Source organism: Aythya ferina, assembly GCF_964211825.1.
Source record: "Aythya ferina genome assembly, chromosome: 1".
Lineage (NCBI taxonomy): Eukaryota > Metazoa > Chordata > Aves > Anseriformes > Anatidae > Aythya > Aythya ferina.
The window spans coordinates 175,732,799-175,754,059 of record NC_140296.1 but is presented as its reverse complement, the minus strand read 5'-3'; the positions used below and the strand labels follow the sequence as shown (position 1 = coordinate 175,754,059).

Below are 21,261 nucleotides of genomic sequence, written 5' to 3'. Positions count from 1 at the left end.
TTTCGTTTTCCTTCTTCCTCCAGTTTATGTTTATTTCTACTTAAACCCTTCATACATTTAATGCAGGTGTTGCTTTCCTATTTTCACCTACACCTCACAGGACTGAGAACTCATCTGAGAACTTCAAATTTCTTCTTCCTACATTTAAGACAAAAGGCTTTGAGTGTTTATTCATTAAGTGTGTTATTTCAGCCCCTGATCATTTCAGTTATTTCCTTCTGGAAAGTCTCTGGTTATTCCACATGTTTCCTGAAGAGTAGTGTTCAAAGCTATGCGTGTTGCTCTTAGGGCCTTTGAAGAAAGCAGGAGGATTATGCTTTGGTGATTCATTTGTTAGTGCAAATATCTGTGCAATGGCTACTGTATAGGGACTGTTATCTTGAAGCACTATTTAGCAATTCTTGTTTCTTTCGGTAGCCTGCTTGGGAAGATGGAAGTGTCACAAGAAACAGAAGAAGAAATGTTCAGAAAGGAAATTAAAATTGTTTAGATACAAATCTTTGTAACGTTGTCATGTGCAATTTTGGTACGTAGGCCTGTAAAGTATGCTAAGATAAGATAGCGAAGAAAGGCCTATAGCCTGTTAACAGAGAAATAATTATTTAACTGTAAAAACTGGCTTTGTTTCACTAGTGTGTGACTGAAAATCAGTGGCTGACAGCTATTTATATCTTCATGCTTCCCATTAATATGAAAATTTTCGAAATATAGATGATTTTTGTCTTCCTGATGCTACGTTCCACCTGGAATTTGAAAAATAAGCTGAAGGATTGTCTGCAGTCTTACTGGCTATGTTAACACATCTTTTCCCTCTCTGTCTCCCCCCACGATTTTTCTGTGGTAAAATAAGCTCTGTGTTGCTCGTGGGATTTTTGTGCTCTGATGAACCACTTGTGTAGATGTGCTCTCCATGCCAAAAGTGGATCATTACTGAATAAAACCCGTTAGTGTGAGTGGCCTGGAGGGCTTGTGTCACTGTGGTGCTACCTGTGTAGTGTCAGTAGTGCAAACCACCGCTGGCACACTGAAGGCCTTTGTTAGCCACCACAAGTATGCCTCTGTAACATGCTACAGGAGTTGTACACTAGAGGGCTTTTCTCCTTTTCTCCATCAACATAAAATTAGCTATAGCTACATTGTGCTAAACGAAGCCACCAGATCTTTGCTAGTCTTTGTGAGGCATTCGCTTATTTTTAATGTTGGACTATGATGAGAAATAGAGAAAAGCAGTGAAAAAGGTACATTCTAGTTTACACTAAATGCCTTGAAGTCTTTATTTTTTACTTAGCAATGCTTTGATTGTCAGAGGAGCTGAGAAAACCTTGTTTCTCTTCACAAGTTGTCTTCTGACTGAGGGAAATGCCACAGCTCTAGATTCAGTAGATGTTTGCTTGCATGTTAAAGTTGGAGATTCTGTATGCAAAGTTGAATTTGGTAGTTTTTTTTGTTTGTTTGTTTGTTTGTTTTTTATCTTTACATATACCGGTTACCTGCAAATTATGTTGATAAACATGTTTTCATTATGGTCTGGAGTTAAAATACATGAATTTAGCAGGAACTTCCGTTGTTCATGTATTATACTTTCAAATCAGATGGATTTCATGTAATATTGAGTGTGTCTGTGGCATTTTATAGAAGTGTTTGAAGTAAATACTGCATATTGCAAAAGGCAGACTTTTTAATAGCTATAAATAAATACATTTTTTCATTCAGGGCTTGACCTTGGGTGGGTACATAAGCATAAGGTGAGAAATTCTGCAGTTTTGCTCATACTTGCTGGAAATAAACTGAAATCCCTCAATGTTATTTCCTGTAGCAAGGTGTGTGGACTCAGATGAGGGAGATATTCCCATAAAAGTAAAGGTAAGAGAAAAATAGAATGGAAAAACAGCCAAATAGTGTGAGCAATATTTGTGTATGCATTTCTCCTACTATTATAGTCAGACTTTGTTTCAAGGTAAGATTGTGGAGAGAATCTGAAGAAAACAAAATGTGAGAATCTCAATTTCTTGAATGCCTCGTTCTCTTATATTTTAGCTGCGTTATCAAGAAACAGAAGTGCAGCTAGCTTCTAGCTATGATGTAGTTGAATGAAATTTGACAGAAAAGATGCATTCAATTTTTTTCTATTTTTCTACTTGATTTTTCTTCATTATATAGCACTGTTTCAGACTGGTTCTTCAGATGACAGCTAATCTGTTTGTATTTATCAGACATAAAAGGTTGCTGTTGTATTATCTAGCACTGTTGTACAAACAATGGAAGGATAACCAAGTAACTTTTATTTTTCTGTTGTCTTCAAAGGGACAGCTTCAGAAGAAAAAGCTTCTATCCTTCTCATTATATGAGAGAGCGATCCCCTCATAAGAGGGACTCTCTTTTCTTCAGGGAATCGCCAGTGAGCCGAAGGGATTCTCCGCACAGCAGATCTGGCTCTAGTGTCAGCAGCAGGAGCTACTCTCCTGAAAGAAGCAAAGCCTATCCTTTTCACCAGTCTCAGCATAGCAGAAGTATGTCATCTTTACATAAAAGAAATATTTCTTCTCAGCAAGGTAATGCTGGATTAATGATGAGAACTGGTTCGTGAGGTGAAACTTCAACTCATTATACGACCTTTCTCTTTACGTATGCTCTTTTACAATGAGAAAACGAGACATCGTGTACCAATTACTTGTCTGCTCTTCAGCTGCTTCATTGTACTGTCTGCTCCTCTATGTATTTCATGCGTGGGATTGTAGGTGTTATTTCAACAGCACCTCCAGACTGACTGCAGAACTCTCAGCTGTGCAGTTTTTCCCAGTTTAGTTTGTTATTTTCATTTTAGCATCAACTGCTTCTGTTACTTCTTAAGTACTTCTCTGGATTCCCTTAGAAGAAACTCAGCTGTCATCTGTAGCAGATGAAGGCTTTTATTCCTGCAACCAGGGGAAAAGGGGGATTAAAAATTTGGAGAAATTAAGGTGCATGCTGGTACTTGTTATATTTTCTGAAAATGTTTTTAGAACTGTGTTGTTAGGGCTTTGATGCTGGTGGATTATTTTTTAATTTATTTTTGTAGCAATTTAAATTCATTGCCAGGTTCTCTTAAATCTTCCTTTCTTCAAAGAAATGTAGAGTCAATAACAAAAGGAATATGTTCTGGTTTGTAAAAGCTCAGCTGTTAATCTTTAAAAAAAATAATTTAATGAATCATCTGTTTCAAAAGTGAAAACCTGAAATATTTAATTTGCAAAAATAAGCAAAATTGCATTTTTAAAGTATGCTACAATCTTAGCTACTGCTGTTTCTTCAATTTATGTAAATTAATTGGATTTGAGTTTCCTTTCTGCAAATGTTATTCTAGTGAGCTACACAAACCTACTGTTCATTTTGACAGTAGTTTTTTTAATTAATTAGGGTTTTTTTAGTTGATATGTGGCATACTAGACAATTATGTAGCTCCTCTTGCCAAAAAGTTTCTTGTGGAATTCAATTCACATTGTTTAAATACTAAGGAATTATTTCACTTAGTGGTAGAATACAAATTAGCTTTCTAGCTGATCATTGCAATTATTGTAACATTTAGTAGTAATACCCAGTGAATATAAATTCCTGTCAATGTAGGAGAGGAAGAGAATATGATACTCAACTATATTTGCAGGAGTGTTGTCGATGTACAGATGAGAATTACCAGGAGTTACATGAAAAAAAAATGTTTGGAAAAACACATAAATGTTTATGGTGTTTCCTACAATTCTGAGCTGACTTCTGTCACTTTTTAGTGCATTGGCAGAGGCAGAATTACTCAAACAGCAGTGGAAGTGGTGAGGTGGAAGCAGACATCTTCAGAAAAGATGCCAGTCCAGAGAGATAGTTATATTTAAGTCTGTGGCTTTGGGGTTTTCTTTTCAATTCCATGGTTAAACACCTTTCTCCATTTTTTAATCGATATGAAGAGACCAGATGGCTTGTACACTGACTATTTCTCTATAATAGCTTGTTCCCCAGAATATAGTACTCTGGTTCATCTGTTCCTGCAGATGACTGAATTAAAACGATCTACTTGCAAGATATAAATGTTTTAAATAAAACTTCCAGCATACTGTTCGAAAATGATTTGTCCTAGGTAAGCTCATCTATTACATGGTTAGAAGGAAAATAAAATGGGACTGATGTCATATTTTCAGCAGTCCATTTTAGTCTGTTCATTTTAGAAAAATGGATTCTTCAATAAGTGAACTGTATGCTGTTCCATGCGGAACTTTTAATACTTTAAATATTGTAATACTGCTTAAAGTCGTGCTGTCTGAATCAGTTTGACCTGATGACTTCCACTGCAGGAGGAATATTTCATGCTCTTGAGCCGTTCAGAAATAATCAAAAATACAAGATTTCAACAAAAAAAACTAGGGAAATACAGGAACTTTTGGAGTAGAGGAACAGAAGGGGCTAGTGGGAAGAGCCTTTTCAATCCAGTTACGTTGGGTGAACGTGTAGGAAGGAGGGTGGCATGGCTTGGTCAGGCCAGTCCAGTAAGGGGTCTATAGAGTGCTGTGCCAAGGAGATGCAGGAATGCAAATAGCACTACTTAGCAACTATCATGTTCAATGGTTCAGAATAGTTGTATGTTCACAATAAAGGGCCTTGAAAATATACAGCAGTTTCTTTCTCTTCTTAATTTTGCCTAATTTACTGCTACCTCTTTCAAGTAATTCTGTCTGTTCAAGCACAAACACATAATCTACTCAAGTTAGGTAATCTCTAAAGAATCCAGTGTGATGAAGGAGGTATGTCAAAGGCAGAATTGAAATAGTTATTGCATTTTTTTTTTTTAAGAAAGGATGTGGCTCATCATGAGGCTGAAAAGCAGGTATCACAGGAGCAAAACTTGTATGTTACCTGTTGATGTCAGGGTGGCGTTCTGTGCTTTGGGGAGTGTGACAGATTAAAGATGTGATTATTTCCATCTTTTTTTTTGTTTCTGTCAGATGCATTGTATTTATAGCAGCTATTAATTTTTGCACAGCTTTCCTTTTGGTGTTCTTTTTGTTGTTTAAGATCTTTCGTGCTTAAAGGTAATTCATAGTTAATCTAATCTTTGGTTTGGCCACTAGAAATTCTTAAATACATCTGCTTGCTATGTTTTTAAATGTTTTCCATTTAGCATGATTTTCAAATCAGGGACTAAATTGTAATTTGGAACACTTACTTTTATCCAAGTAATTTCCCCAGCTATTATCAGTAACGTTTTGAAAGACCTATCAGTAGCTGTGAAAATTTTTTTCATGGATTAGTAGGCCTTCAGCATCATGGTAGTAGTAACTCATTTGCCTCTAATAACGTGCAGAGATGAGCAATTGTTTGATCTTTGCTTTGTGCTACCAGTCTACTTTACACAGATGGCATGGAAATGTGAGGAAAGAGTAGAAGACCAGCTTTTTAAGTCTTTCTTGAACACAAAGTCTATGCAAAATACATGCTTTTCACCATAGGAAATATGTGAAAAATATGGAATATATATCCAGACAGGTTGACCAGGCTGGATGGGGCTTTGGGCAACCTGGGCTGGTGGGAGGTGTCCCTGCCCATGGGTTTGGGACTAGGTGGTCTTTGAGGTCCCTTCCAACCCAAACCATTCTATGGTTCTAGTTCTGATTTCCTACTGTGAGAAGTATGCATTTTGCATAGACTTTTCCTTATATTTTTTGTAGATAGCAGATTTTGAAATACTGCTATCTTTTTATATTATTTTATATATTTATATTTTATCTATATATATTTTATATTTCAAAACAATGCTATACATCTTATTTTACAGCACTGAGTAAAAAAAAAAAAAAAGAAAATAGCTCAGCTGTTAGGAGTGAGATGCCTTGTTTTATTGCTTTTTATTGCTTGAATTCATTAATTTAAAGCCGTATTGGTTCTCCTAAATAAGTCTGCTCAAATAATTTATATCCAAATTTTCATAAATGCTTGATAGACTTGTTTTTAATTCATCCCTTTCTTAATTGAACTGATACAAATTTAATTGAAGCCAAGATAAGTCTGTATTACTTTCCATTTGTGAGCAGTCGTGCAATTTCTAGTGAATGTGAATAGTTTAGTAAGTTTACGCCTGCTGACAACAGACCTGTTGTACCTGTTCACCTCTTGCAGATCCTTTAGATGCAATCCGTAGACCGCAGGCTGAAAACCAGTAGCCTGCACTGCAACCAGTTGTAGTGCTGTGGGCTGCCTGTAACCGACCTGTGGCAAGGCTGTGCACAGACTGTGATTAGCGTAGTAAATCTGAAGTGGCATTTTGCTGGTTTGAACACTTACAAGAAAACCTCTGATAATACAAAGAGAATTTAGCCTGTGGTTCGTACAATACAGGATTTCCCACCGCAGAGCCTTCCAATGTACTGTGGCTGCTAAACCAGTTCCTGCACTGCCTGGTTTCCTGGAGTGATTGATTGGTGGCTAACAGAATAAAAAGGTAGCAATTCTTCATCTCACCTGCTAGGATTAAGCTTATTACAGGAACATTAAAAAGTAAAACGACATCATCTTGCCAAATCATATTGATGTGCTCCTCAGTTAAATATTGAGTAATGAGGTTTCCTAAATCTGCCAAGTATAACAACTCTCTCTTCTCTCTTTGTAAAGAGAAGAAAGTGTTATCAGAATTTATCAGATAGTGGAGGCTATAGATTTCCTGTCTGAGCTGAGCAAATTTCACTGAAGTTTTTCTGCCAATAAATTATGAAAGCCAATATATTTGCAGCATATGTATTTAATGTAATTTTGCACTTCTTAATTTATTCTTTAATTATAGGTAAAGAGAGGACTTCAGTTCAGACATTGAAAACGTCAAGAGATGCATCACCTTCGGGTTCCACAGCAGTACCATCATCAAAGGTGAATTTTGTTTTTTGAGCACTTCTCACCATTCTTTCAGGTCGTTCATTGTTGGAATTCATTATTTTTTTTCCCCCTCACTTGGGAGGAGATGCTGTATGCAGCTGTTAAGGAAAGGAGCATCTTGTATTGCTCTGCAGTCCTGCAGAAGGGATGGTTTTCCTTTATCTAGCAGGAAGGTGCTGCTAATGCTGTGTATCTAATGATGACACTGACAACGCTTTTTATTCTGTAGTCACTGTCTTATTTTAGGAGAAAGGACATTTTAAATAGATTTTAAATCACTATTTTCTAAAGCCTGGAGTACGCTAGGAAAGGAATGGCAAGGAAAAAAAAATGGGGAAGCAGATTTTAGGAACAAAAGATCAATAGGACATGCATGTACGTGCACTGAACTCCATCCTTTAGTGATTCTTCAGGTGTGACTGGATTTGGAAACAGTGAGGTGAAGTGTCTGACAGATTGGGAAAGTAATGTGAACAGAAGAATTGGCCTGGAAGCAGGGCTGCATAGGGATGTGGCAAGAATGATAGCATTTCCTCGGGAGCAGAGCCACATTGCAAAACAGTTTGGTAAATGTCTTTTAAGATTCTAAATGATGCCGTTTAATTTCCCATCAAAAAAAATCTTGTCAGCTGAGCACCAACTACATAATCTTACTAATTAGTTAAACAGACAGACTAATAAACGCTAATGAACAATCAGCAGCAATCAGTTTTGTTCTGGCTGTCCTGTGGCAGTAAAAACATTTTCACATCACAGACTGCTTGCCTGAAATTGTATCTGAGGTTAAAATGAACGCTTCCACAGGAGTATTTTCCCTACATTTTTGAGAAATATTTTTTAATGAAAAATAAACAATGCTATATATTGTTCTGAGTGAACAAGGTCCTATTAGAAAGTAGCATTCACCCTAAGTAGCATGATATACTAGCCTGGTTCTTGGGGGTCTTTTTAATTAAAAAAAAGAAAAAAAAAAAGTGGAATGTTTTTTTTTAAAAAAAAAAAAAAAGGGGGGAGCAGGGGGAGAATGGTATTTTTGTTGTGAGAAGGTAAGACTGAAGGAAATAATTAACTGGGTAAAAAAAAAAATCAGGTTTTGGTTGTGCTATGTCACTCTAAGTACTTATTCCTTATGCAGCTCTTTTGGAAGTGCTGTGCTAGGCACTAGTGAAGTGCCAATGTCCTTAAGGGGGGAGGCAAGTCCTGTATTTACAGTGATGTAAATAAGTAAGATAAAAGCTGTTAGGCACAAGTTGCGCTGATCTGGATTAGAAAATAAACTTTATAATTAGTTCACCTATTTTGCTTACGGACTTAACATCCCGCAGCTTAATACCAAATCTTTAATACAAATCTGTGGGAACAAAGAGATACCACAAAATCTCTTGCTATGGTATTAATATGCAGTGTGAGCTTGAGCTGTAAGTATTCTTTGTATAGCTTTCCTCTCCAGAGAGCTCTGATCGATGCTGTATTGATATTTTATTTTATTTTTTGACGCCAGAGGTTTGCGTATATCCACTTGATGTAGACCACACAAAATACAACTTTGTTTGACTGAAATCTTTACCCCAGTCACACAAGTATTTATTGGCTATACATAAGCTGCAATAATGGAATTACTTCAGTGATGTTTTATCACTCGTCCCTTTTAAGTCCCCACATCTGCCTGTAATGTACTGTTTTCTGTCAGAGGAGCCTCCTGGGGTGATGGCTGGATTACACTACCCAGTTAAACTGTGTAAGTGCTTCACTTGTGTGGAAATATCAACTGAAAAAGTTGTGCCAAAACACGATAAACATCTCTAGGGCGAGGGTCTTACAATCTAGAATGGAGAAATGAATTGTATGCTTCATTCTCTAGACTAAAGGAGATAATTTTCACTGCTCTAAGTAATAATTTAGCTTTGAAATACTTGTAAAGGTATATGCTTTCACAGCAATATCTCTTTTCACTTTAACTGTATGCAAATCTGAAAAAGGTTTTTTTATCTGTCTTATAATTAATTTTTTTACATATTCATGCCTGTGAATTAATACATGCTGGTGTTATCAGATCTTAACCACCTGTTTAATTGACTGCTGCATGACATCTTTTGTGTTTTTCTTTAATATCTTTCTGGACTACAAGCCTTGGAGGCTGCATCCAACGTAATTAAAGCCAAAGACAGATGTGTGAGACAAGGAAAGCTTCCCAGAGAAGATAGCAGAAAACTGACAGGTTTTTGCTGCTCTTGCATTATGCATAAGAAAAAATGAAAAGACACCCTTTTTTGATTAAAAAAAAAAAAAGGTTTTTTTGCACATTTCTTGCTAGTTTACAACCTAAATAGTTTCAAATGTTTTCATTTGAAGTGTGCTCATGTTCTTTTAATTTTCTCTTACCTTTAATGGAGTGTACCTGTGGAAATGCTACTACTTTATTACATAAAATACACTCAGTATTTTTAGTACATGTTATTCACATGTGACCCACATAATTTGGTGAGATTAAATTTTTTTTTTCCCCTGCTGTCTTCCAGATACTTGAATGGCTAGTTTCTATTTTCAGCTTGTAGAAGTGTTGTAAGGCATGTGAGATTTTATCTTAAGTTTTTGCAACGATAACAATTGGTGACAACGATATTGATTATGTCTTTTTGCAGAGCTATATTTGAGGAAATGGAGAGGTTTGTAATAAAACCACAATACAAGATTTTCTGGCAGCTAGGAAGAAGTCAAATTATAGGTAAAAGTTGTGCATACATTGGGGAATAAGAACATTGGGCAGGCAGCAGTTGGTAGTGAAATTAGTATAAGAATAATCGTGTACTTTGGAAAAGTGAGCTGGGAGTTACATTGCCTCTTCCTCTTAGGAACCCTCTTACTAGCTTGTTTGCATATCAAACTCCTCGTTACCTCTGTCACCTCCTGATTTTGCTGATTCTAATTCTGTAATTTTGTATTTCACTTCTCAATTCAGTTAAAGGTTGTGTCTTTATGACACAGAATCCTATATCGGACTGCAGAGTGTTTGCTTCCTGTGGACATCTATGTAATTTGCAATGAACTAATGATAAAGTGTTTTCTTTGTTTATTTCTTGTTTGCTTTTTTTTTTTTTTGTCCATCTACATGCTAAGGTGGAACAACTATTGGGTAGACATTGTGGCATCCTTTTTCAGGCAGTTGCCTTTTGTATCTTTTTTGATATCTATCTTAGTGTGGCCGTTATTATTACTATTATCATTATTATTGCTATATTTTTTCTTTCTTTTCTGTCCTAATAAACTGTCTTTATATCAACTCACAAGCTTTTACCTTTTTTTCCAGTTCTCTCCCCCATTCTGCTGGTTGGGGAGGGTGAGAAAACGGCTGTGTGGTGCTGAGCTGTTAGATAGGTTAAACCACAACACCTTTTACGCCTGAAAATTGCATTGAATTATAAGGTCAATCCACACTTGTGTCTGATTACTCCATAGTATGCATTAGATCCCTTTGTCTTTAAACTCGGCTGGTCTCAAATTTTTCTGTTATCTGACCTTTGAACAACAAAACAAAAACCCTGATTCTGAAAATATGGTGCTTTTTTAACATTTTCCTGAACTTTATTTTGTTTTTAAACAAGTCAGCAAATGAAATTTTCGGCTTCCTTATTTCCTATTTCAAGATGTTGTGAAAAAATGTTTATTTTCATTTTGAGGATGTTTTTCCATGTGGAAATGTATTTCATGTTTAAACCTTCACTGTAATGTTTTTCTCCAGGCATTGGATAAGAGCAACAGACTATCGGAGAAGGAACTTGCAGAAGCTGCAAGCAAGTGGGCAGCTGAAAAGGCAGAAAAGGCGGATGAAAGCAGTTTACCTGAAAGAACAGAGTATGATGTAAGACAGGAGCATTAATCAATTTATTTTGTTATAAGTGTTAAAACAGTAGCTTCTATTTTTTTAGCACTTTCCTGAAAGGCATGTCTTATAATTTACCCTTGGAATTGTCTACCTGTACTGTGAAATTTTGGTGTAAGGGGGAGAGAAGGAAACTAAAGCCTTGTGTTTATGATGCTATATTCGTTGTTTAAAAAAAAAAACAAAACACACAAAACAAAACACAATGCAACACCAACCCACAAAAACATAGTGTGTTTTGTTACTATGATTTGAATTCATATTGAGCAACAATTGACAAAATCAGGCTCTGGCTCTCCCATGGAGAGTTCCCAAGGAACTGTTGCACTGGTGTAAGTTGGCTTGCCTACTCATCTCCCTAAAACCAGTGAGGGCTTACTGAGTCAAAATATGAGTGTTCATGTAAAACATCAGACCAGAAGAGAAGCTCTGGTTTCTTGAGTTCAGTTCCATGCTGTGGCAGTCTCTCATGTCATTTCAGGTATTCCTTTTTGAAAGCAATCATCCTTCATCTTAAAAATTACGTCTTTACCCTTGCTACTGCACTTGGTTGATAGATGGGTTTATTTATCTTCCCTAAACCTTTGTTTCGTTAATACTCAGCATTAATTAATTGTCAGTTTAGAACCCTCTGTTCTTGCCCCTCCTTGTCTTCTGCCCGTATATTGAAGTGTGATTATAGCCCTTTTCAGTGATCATTTTTCACTGCTCTGCTAACAGAGCAGGCTTTCAGGCTCTGCGAGTGTTCATCAATTGAGAAAACTTAAACAGTTCAGTATTTACTACTGAAGTTAATTGTGGCAATATTGGCAAGGAACTGACAAACGTCTTGCTCTTGGACAATTCAGCTGTGGATCTTGTGTTCGGGCAAGTATGGGACCTACTTGATAACCTGAATCCCTGACTGGGGGAGAAAGCAGGTTAGTAGGGATTGCTAATGGGAGTCCTAGGGCTCTCAGATCATGGGAGCATTCAGCCTAGCACTGAAAGGACGGCGTTTCTGGGAGAGCCCTTATCACCTTTTATACCTTAACCATTTTTGTGGCTTTCTCACCTTTCTGTCCTGAACAGATTGACAGACTCAACTCTGTCTTTTGGCTTTTAGTCACAGGAAGACTATATGTGACACAGGATTTTCAAAGCCAAGGCTGGCAAGATTAGTAGACAGTAATTTCTGGCAAAGAGACAGTAGCAAGAACCTAGTAAGCATGGTGTCTTTTAACTAGCATCTTTTGATGCAGACATCTGCCTTTTGTTGTTTAAAACAAATCAAAGTCACATAGTGTTGTGTTTGTTTGTTTTTTTTTGTAATACAGTCTGTTTTAATCCTGCAATCATTTCAGCAGGCCTGCTTTTCAACTTGAGAAACAGTCTTACAAAAACAAAATAGTACCTACTTTACAAAGTCATGTCTTAAACTTTATAGTTAATGGGATTGTATTTTATATTTGTTTGTAAATGATTCAAGGGAAAATAAAAGCATCTTGGGAAGCATTACATTTCCTCCTTGTATTTCACACTTACAGAACCAAAGATCTAGATTTGAGAAATAAACAGACTGGATCTACATTTATCTGAATTCTCAAATCATGCCCATTAATGTAATAGCTATCAGCAACTTCTTGATACTAACAGGAAGATACAGGTAGGCAAAAGAGTCGCTCATTTCCCTCCAGGAAAAAGAAAGTTTAAAAAGGTGGTGAAGTGCGGAAAAATAAGGAGCAAACTGATCCAAGCACAGATGCCTTGTAGAGGAGAACATATGCATGGGCAGTTCCATTTGTAGAGAGATTCAGGAAAGAAGAGCTGAAGAGAAATTATCACTCATGTTCTTGATGAAGGGAAGGTAATGCAATGGGGGAAATAACAGAGTGGGCCGTATGGAGAAGAGTTGTTGCCTCTCTGCCTCAAAGGAAATTGCAGTGGGAGAAAGATTCAAAATGAAACAATTGTTGTAGATTATGGAGGAGTCTGAGATGATTTATTGACCAAGAAAGTGTGTCATGGGAATGCTAATGAAGGAGGTGAGGCATTTCATTCAGAGTCCTAGCAGAAAGGGTATTTCTCACCTTGATTAGTAGGCTGTCATGTATGAATTGCAACAATTTTTTTCCCAGTTTGTTTATCTTGCACAGTGTGTAATGGTTGAACCTTGTGTTGCACTGAACTTTTTATCAGCCTCTACTCAGGCATTTCATGATTTAGTGCAGCGAAGAGATTCAGGGTCTGCTCTTCATGGTTTATATTGCTTCTGAGTTTTGAGCAGATGCTCATAGGATCACTTCAACTTTTTTTTCTAATGCTCTTCTCCTACACATTACTTATGTCTTAAGTTCCTCCATTTCTTTATTTTTAAGTAGTTGAAATTTTATGCATCTAATTCAATTTTCCAATCTTATTACCGAAACACCCCAATCCCCTTTCTACTGTTGTATAAATCTGTTGTGTAATATTGCATTTAAATATGCTGTAGTAATTTCTTCTCTTTCAGTTTTCTGTATAAACTCCTTGAAGTGTGAGTCTGTATTCTTTAGGGCAGGAATACTGTCTCAATTTCCATATTAGGGGGAAGCCTATGAAATTTGATACTTCAGTAAGATTTCTGATACTATTAGAAATCCTCTAAGCACGTCTTCTATTGCTATGTAATAGGTATCTCTTTTCCTTTAATATTTAACCCGTAGCACTGAATGCTGCAAGAGTTCTTTCTGATTTTGTCATTGACTATTTAACTTTGGTTTTGTTACCTTTATGCATTCCCAGAAAGCTAATCCCACTTTAATTGTGGATTTCTTGCTGGTTGGTTGTGATAAATACTAAATAGACAAGGTTCTTCTCAGAGGAAAGGCAGGTAAAGGTTATCTGACATTATTGTCCGTACACAATTAAGACTGAGTCATGGGTTTTCTATAATGTCATGTTTTCTATGTGTTTAACAGTTAGAGAAATATGGATTTTAGGTTGTAGCAATAATACTTCACTAATGGCCTTGATAATCACAGTCATATTTAACTAAATGTATTTGGGTTTTTACTTTTGGTGTTATGTTATGAGTTTTTATTTTCTCTCAGAGCTGTGAATATTGTTTTTCTTTTAAGGCTGGATCTTCAGCGCCATTGTATGTCGAACAAACAGAGGAAACAGAAACAAATATAACGGATAATACGGAATTGTATGAGGATGGCCAGCTTCTTTGCCGCTCAAAAGCAATTGCAACTAAGACCAAGGAGATTGAACAGGTGAGTCCTTTTGTTTTTTTGTTTTGTTACTAACACAGTGCTTGTGCTTGTGCAATGGTTTGATCTGCTGTAAATATCTTGATTTCTTTCTTTGTGTCTTCCTTGGAGCATAATAGTAACGTAATCTAATTTGTTGAGGCAATGGGATCACAACATCTCCATCTACAGAGATTCATTCAGATACATTACTGAAGAAGTACGAAATTTATCTGCACGTGGGAATTAGTGGTAGTTTTCTGTAACTTAAATGTAGCACCTGTTATTTCACAAGCCAAGGATGATTGCTGCTGTGAATAGCTGTTCCAAAATCAAATATAAACGGATAATTTCAAATGTAATTAAAAATATGGTTTTTCATGAGATCAAATTATCAAAAATGACTTTTACACTATAATTTCTTTAACTAGAATATATACAGTTTGCGGATTGAACACTAGAAGCTGCCTGTTGTGGTTTTGTTTGGTTTTGTTTAACTCATCCAGTGCCATTGTCTTTATTCAAAGATTAAAAACCTTTACATTTTTCTTCGACTGAAGGGTTTTCTATCTGGATGAGAGGGGTATACATGTATTATGTTCAAAAAATGTATTTTTTTTTCTTTTGTAGAGTGTTTGGGGTTAGATTCAACACAAAACATGATTTTTGTTGCTCTTCTTGTAACATTGAGTTTTTGAGGAGGTTCAGAAGAAGGTTATTCATCTACTAGTCTTTACCATATCACTCCACAGTAAGGAAATCGACTCCAATAACTTACTATATTTCTTTTGTCATAAAGAAATGAAGTGTTTTGTTTCCATAGTTTTGTTACTTTTAATGTAGAATTCTGGAGAATTTTCTGACCTTTTTCAATACAACCCTGCACAACACGGGAAAATTGGTTTTAAATTTATAAGTTGGTCAGGAGAGGTGATATTCATCAGGCATCAAGATCTGATATGCAAAGTTTTCGGTGTGTGTCTGTGATAGGTGGAAAGAAGATATACAAATCACTTATCCCCCTCTTGATCATCTCATAATGTCTTCAGGAAAGTAGCTCTCTGGTCTGTATGAGAAAAGATTTTAAAGTTTATTCTAGGTCTCTTCTCTCCGAGCTCTTGTGGCTTTTGTTCTGTTGCCCAGGAGCCCATTTCCTATACTGTAACACTGTTCCTTTCTCTTGATACATGAAAACCAAACTTTTACTCTTTTTTTTTAATGTTGATTTTGCGTAGGGTTTTCCTGGTGAAAACGGCATCATCTGTGCTGGTTCTGCCTGGGATAGAGCATGCTCTAACTTTTACTAGGGTCGTGCTGCAGTTGGTCTATCCTTGTGTGTCGATCACCAGTTTCTACGTGGCCTAAATCAGCTACCACCAAATACATAAACTTATGACTATTTAAAAGTAACAAGCAGAGAAGGAAAAAAAAAGAAAAGACTAAGAGCAGATTTTTCTGAAAAGAACAACTATGAATATTTAGCTGATGCTGGTGAAACTGCAATTGGTTTATTTCCCATGAAGATGTGCCCCTAGGTCCTAGAGATAGGCTTATAGTCAAGAGTGATGAAAATTGGGGCGTAAAAACAATTGTTGTTTTTAATGCGATCTAAAATTATTATGTTTGGTAGTGTTGACACTTATCTCTAGAGGAATCTAGATTACATTTTATAAAACAATACTTTTAGGAGTTTCACTCAGAAAAGCCTGAGGAATAACTTTAAAAGTTTTTGATTTCACAGAACCAGTTTCTCCTGTTGTTGATTTGAATACTGAAGCTGCCAGCTTCCACAGAATTAAAATAAGGTTTTACAATCATACTGGAAACATCTTCAGTACATTTTGTTCAACTGAAGACTTTTTTTTTTTTTTTTTTTTTTTTTTTTTTTTTTTTATAAAATCAGGTACTGTAAATTTAAGTTAAAGCTAGAGAAGACATATATTTAATCATTTAAACTTAGCACTGTAAAGTGATCTATGTGTTTTTCCAAGTAATTTTAAGTGATTGCTGGTTCAGCAATTTAAACACGATCCAGAAAATGTATTAGTATGGTAGCCTTACTGTTTTTCATGATTGTGAAACACAGCAAGTCTTTTAACTGTATCTGGAAGCAGTCTCTCTGTAGAAATGTTGTAGCCTGTTGCATTGGCTTTGAATTGTCAGGATCTAAAAGGAAACTTGGTTTAATTCTGTGTGGCGGGAGTTCTCCGGTACTGACAAGGAAGGTGAGAGGCAGCAAGGAGTGGAACAGGAGCTAAATATTCAGGCCTGTGGTGAACTGTTTACTGAAGGTGCTCTGATGAACTTCTCAACATAATTTATGCTGTATTTCTTCTACTGTTTAAACAAAAGCATGTTTCTGGGTTCCTCACAGTAAAATTAGTCCTTAACACTCAATTTTAATACTATTGCTTGTCACACCACACTGCTTATATAGATGTAGCACTTAATCTGGAAAGTAAACTGTAGGTTCTAATACTCTTCAGGAAAAGGAAGACTGACTTGATAATGAAATATAGAAAATATTTACAAGAAAGCTCTTATCTAATTTGTTTCTGCACTTAATGCCTTTGAACATGTCTTTCCCTCTTTCCCCCGTAACCATAATTTTGAAATGTGGTGGTGTGTGTTCTCTCAGCGTGGTTGGGTAGGCGACCATCGGGTAGATGTTTAAGACTGCTTTGGGTATTTGAAAATAGCATAGCAGAGGATTTTGCATTGGTAGGTCAAGGTCAATGACTGTTCAGAGTTTGCTGATGTAACAATTTTTTGTGTATTTTTAATCCTTCTGAATCTCATAATATCCAATACAGGCTAATGCATATTGTTCAGTTTCTGTTTTTATATAGTTAAGGATCAGCTTATGCTTTTAGCACGTAATGTGCTGAAGTGTGGGTTTTTTCGGAAGTGATGACAAATACGTCCTTGGTGTTAAGTTCCCAATTGGAGCGATTCACTGTCGGTGTTACACAAAAGGCTACCTCTTTGTTGCTCCTTATAAGCAGGAGTAGCAGGGATTCTTGAAATGTCTTATCTTGTCTAGACATCAAGTCTGCAGCACTGTATTAACTAGGCCATTATTATGTGTCCAGTTCTTAAATGTTGCATATGCAAGTTTAAGTGACATGGGTTACCTCTGAAAATCCATTAATTTTCAGAAGACAAATTTTACCAAATGAGCCAAGTACCTTCCTTGGTTTTGGCAAAAAACCAAACCTCCTATGTTTCTGAATGAGATTTGACACTCAAACTTCAAAACTTCTGTTACTGCAGAGCTCTGGCATCTGTGAAGGAAGCAGGAGTGAATGCATTTCTGAACACATTTTTTTTTTAAATGGAATTACTGCTTACTACTAGATCTGACTGACTGGACCCTTTCAAACAATATTTTAAAATGTTCCAACATGTGGATGGATTGCTTGTTTACTTGACTTTCTAAATTAATATTATTAACAGCCCTCAGTAGAATTAACGACCTGTTACCCTTATGGACAGCCTTCTTGCTGGAAGATGCTGAAGATCACAGGTTTTGTAACGCTTATGTTTGAAACCTCATATATATATAGTGCATGTAAAGAAGGAAGAATCACTATGTGGTTGGGTATGTCATCTGCTTTCTGATATAAAGTCCAGTCTGTAAATGTGTACACTGAATTGCTGTTTTCAAGTTAGTTCTTGTGGGATAAGATGCTTAGACTTTGCCTGTGTTTGTATGGCATCTGGAACAAGAGGTGGTTACTTCTCATGTTTACTCCTTCACTCCTTGGGAGAAATGGCGCTGTAAAAACAAACCAAAAAAAGCAACTGGAGATGTCGGGCATTACATGCAGAATGTATTTTCCAGTTCCCAGGATGCTGAGTACACTCTTATCCAGGACTTCCAATTTTTACTTTAAATGCTATGCTGTTTGATGGGAAAAAAATTCTTCATCTTATGCTGTTGGTGAGACAGTGTGGACTCCTGAGACCACGTGGAGCAGAATGAATAAAGTAGAACTAGGTTTGAAGACCTGTAAATGTCTTTCAGAAACTGGAGAACTGTCCCTGGGAAGGATAACAAGTAATTGATCAGAGGGGTATGAGAGGCTGAGGAAGAGAGTTCAAGGAATGTATGGCTGATGTTATCAACAGTGTAAAGGTGGAAGGGGATGTAAATTTGAAGTAGCTTCCAGATCTTGGCCAGGAATAAGCTAATGAGAAACCATGGTAAGTATATCAGAAAAGTTTTACAAGTTCTAGGTGTATTAGGTTAAACATTTAAGTTTTAGCAGTTGTAGTGAAATAAATGAATAAATTGGAGTAACGGGAATCCAGGGAATAAGGAAGGCAGAGGCTGTCAAAGCTGACCTTGGATGTACCTTTTCTTTTTGTCTTCAGCTGAGCCAGAGAAACGGGTTATAGTTTCCTCAGGTTGGCTTGTTGGTCTGCTTGTGCTGTTGCTCATTTCAGGCAAAATGATCTGTGTTAGAAAAAATCTCCTAATTAAAATATGAGTTAAGAGGTGGGTAAATTAAGTAGAGCTAAGAGGAACTGGGGTAGCTGGAGAACACATTAAAGGATTAGCTCAGATTATGGATGAGGTCAGACGTGCTTTGTTTCTGATGGGAGGAGACCAGACAAGAGTAATAAACCAGACGAGAGTAAAAGATGGGGAAGCTGTAGATCTTGTGTTCCCTCCTAGTTTTTCTATTGTCCTTCAGACCTTGAGTATTTAGTACACAGTAGCAGGAGCTTAATGAAGAACTCCTCATCAGTCTAATTTGTCTGGTAGCATACTATGTGTCATGCCTCTTCTAAGCTTATGTTCTTTATTTTATTTTATTAAATGTAAGAGATAGTTAAGAGTATTATTTTTTTTTTTCCTAATCAGGAAAATTTGTGTCTCAGTTTTTGGTGTCTTGCCTTAGGCATCTCGGAAAAATTGATGAGGATTCCTTTTAATGGTGGTATCTGCCTATGGTCTTGTTTCATCCTTCTGTGGTTTACTGATTTCCTTATATGCGTACCACTGTCCTTACATACAGGACAAATAATTTATTACTTTTTGCACACTGTTAGGCACTTTTTCTTCCACACTAATTATGACTTGCTAATTTTTCTACAGTCTTTCAATATTATTAGAGCTTCTTAAGTTTTAGCATTATGAACTCAAATCAATTACGTTATATGTATTTGCATTCTTACAGTTCATGCTTGGCTTAAGTGGTTTTTGTTGAAACTGCAATGTTTCAGCTTTCTAAATCTGAGCTGTTTATTAGAAATCTGCATTTTCGTGTTTATTGGGACTGCCAGATGGAGAACATAAAAGCTTTTGGTCAGTATCTTCATCGTACCATTGATTCTCCTTACAAACACGTTGATTTAAAGCAGGATACTTGTAAAAGCTTCAGCTACCTTCCTTCCCTTGTGTTTGAGATACTGTACCTTAGAAGTTACAGTCTTCCTCTTCCCAGTTGTTTAGTCGCGTTCTCTTCCCTTTCCGTGGACATTAATGAGTTATTTGGTACGCGCTGCCGTGCTCATAATTACTGCTGCATATGCAAAACCAAAGCAACTCACTCGTTTTACTTCTGCACCTGAAGGTATATAGTTTAATAAGGAAATGTATTACCACGTTTCAGCTTTTTGCCAGCAGGTTTTTTCAGTGCAAAACTGATAAAAAGTGATTCTTGTTTAAAGTAAGCACTCCTAGGGCAATGCTTGTAAGGGAATTCAACACCAGAGATGTTGTACACATGTAACAGTAAGGTATGCTCATTCCTAGTGACTCAAATACATTACATGATGGAATTCGCCTTTCTCTTTCTATCATTATTTATCTAGGGAAGATTTTGTCTTAGTTTGTTTTGTCTTACCTTTTTAATGCAATATTTCTTTGTCCTGTGCTAAGCACATTGTTGTGAAGTTGGTTAGTACCGGGAACTTCACCTGTAGAGTCATCAATACAACTTTTGACCCAGTGATGCTTCATTTATGTGATCGAGCAGTACTGCAGACTCCTCGATCTCCAAAGGGACTCTTTGCTTACAGACAGTCTTAAGGTGGATTGCTTACAGATGGTTGCTGGTGGATCTCTGGAAGACTTAAATGGTAGCAGTTAAGTACTTGATAAAATTGCTCAACTTAATTAAAACCAACAAAAATGTGAATGAGAATGGTATCTGTTTCACTCTGTGTCCAGCTGTTTGAAAGGTGAGGGCCACTCATTATTGAATAAAGTGAAAATCTAAGGAGTCATCCACTATTAACATAGTATTATTAGTATTATATTGCTATTAGGAATAGTACTATTAGCACTGTTACGTACTAGTATTACTAATTACTATTGGTACTATTGCTTACATTACTATTAGTGTTTTTTCAATCAGCTGCTGGCAGTGATTGATCTAAAATATCTTGTTGTAAGGAACTACAACTTAAGAGGGTGAAAGAAGACTTGGAAACTATAATGCTGAAGAGACAAGAAGAAGGATCGCTTTCACGAGATAAACAGGATTAACATTAAACAGGATTGGAAAAGACATTTGGAAGAGGATAAACTATCTAAAAACGTATAGGCCTTGATATATGTAATTAGGAGCTAATTGTGAGTAATTGCCTACTGAAAAGAATGTCAGAAGTTAAGGTGCTTGGAAGGATAGGCAGAAATGACACAGGAAAACCTCCTGAGAAAGCTGAAGGACAAAAGCAGAAATGATGAATAGACCAAGCCTTAACACAGGCAATGGTTTGCATGGGGGTGAGGGTTACTGTTTTGGGGACGGGTTGCATTTTCTCTTCTTATTTTTTCCTTCTTCTTTCCTGTATTTAGTAACTTGAATTTCATTTAAAGGATAAAGAGAGAAGCCTCGTGGCTTCCAACTTTTTCTCCAACCAGCATATTTTTGCTTTAACAGAAGGGTAGTGGTGGGGTTGAGAAGTGGTTATAGCAGCACAGATTTATTTTTGAACTGTTTTAGGGGGTGAAAGACAAAATGCTCTCTTAGTTGGATCAGGGCACTGAGGCTTAAGATATGAACTTAGTATTTTCCTCTCTTATAAAAAATGTCTCTTGAAGAACACGTCTGAATTTCTGAGGAATGTTGCGGCATTGTTGTCTGAGAAATTGATTGCTTCATGGATTAAAACTAAACGAGTATACATAGGATCAGCCCAATATACCTAACAGTTAGGTCCAGACATTTAAATTGCCTCAGGAATTGCCCTGGCTCAAAGAACTACTCTCTAGTATCTATTTTCCCTGCCACCATAACACTGCTTTCACGTTAGCTCCATCTG

At 36.5% G+C, this 21,261-nt stretch overlaps 1 protein-coding gene and 1 long non-coding RNA gene across 9 annotated transcripts in view; one reads left to right on the top strand and one right to left on the bottom strand.

The window, feature by feature from the left end:
• The window catches only part of PPHLN1 (periphilin 1), a 71,457-nt gene that overhangs the window by 29,434 nt on the left and 20,762 nt on the right, over window positions 1-21,261 (top strand). For 5 of the 8 annotated variants that reach the window (XM_084519175.1, XM_084519174.1, XM_084519176.1 and 2 more), the window contains 4 exons: window positions 2,305-2,552; window positions 6,800-6,882; window positions 10,628-10,747; window positions 13,867-14,007. In XM_084519175.1, coding sequence (XP_084375301.1) covers window positions 2,305-2,552; window positions 6,800-6,882; window positions 10,628-10,747; window positions 13,867-14,007 — 592 coding nt within the window. The remainder of the gene's footprint in view (window positions 1-2,304; window positions 2,553-6,799; window positions 6,883-10,627; window positions 10,748-13,866; window positions 14,008-21,261) is intronic. The other 3 variants (XM_084519180.1, XM_084519179.1, XM_084519181.1) reach the window with 1 other exon arrangement.
• The window catches only part of LOC311436791, a 28,703-nt gene continuing 9,701 nt past the window's right edge, over window positions 2,260-21,261 (bottom strand). The window contains exon 2 of the long non-coding RNA XR_014693087.1: window positions 2,260-2,915. This is a non-coding gene — a long non-coding RNA (uncharacterized lncRNA). The remainder of the gene's footprint in view (window positions 2,916-21,261) is intronic.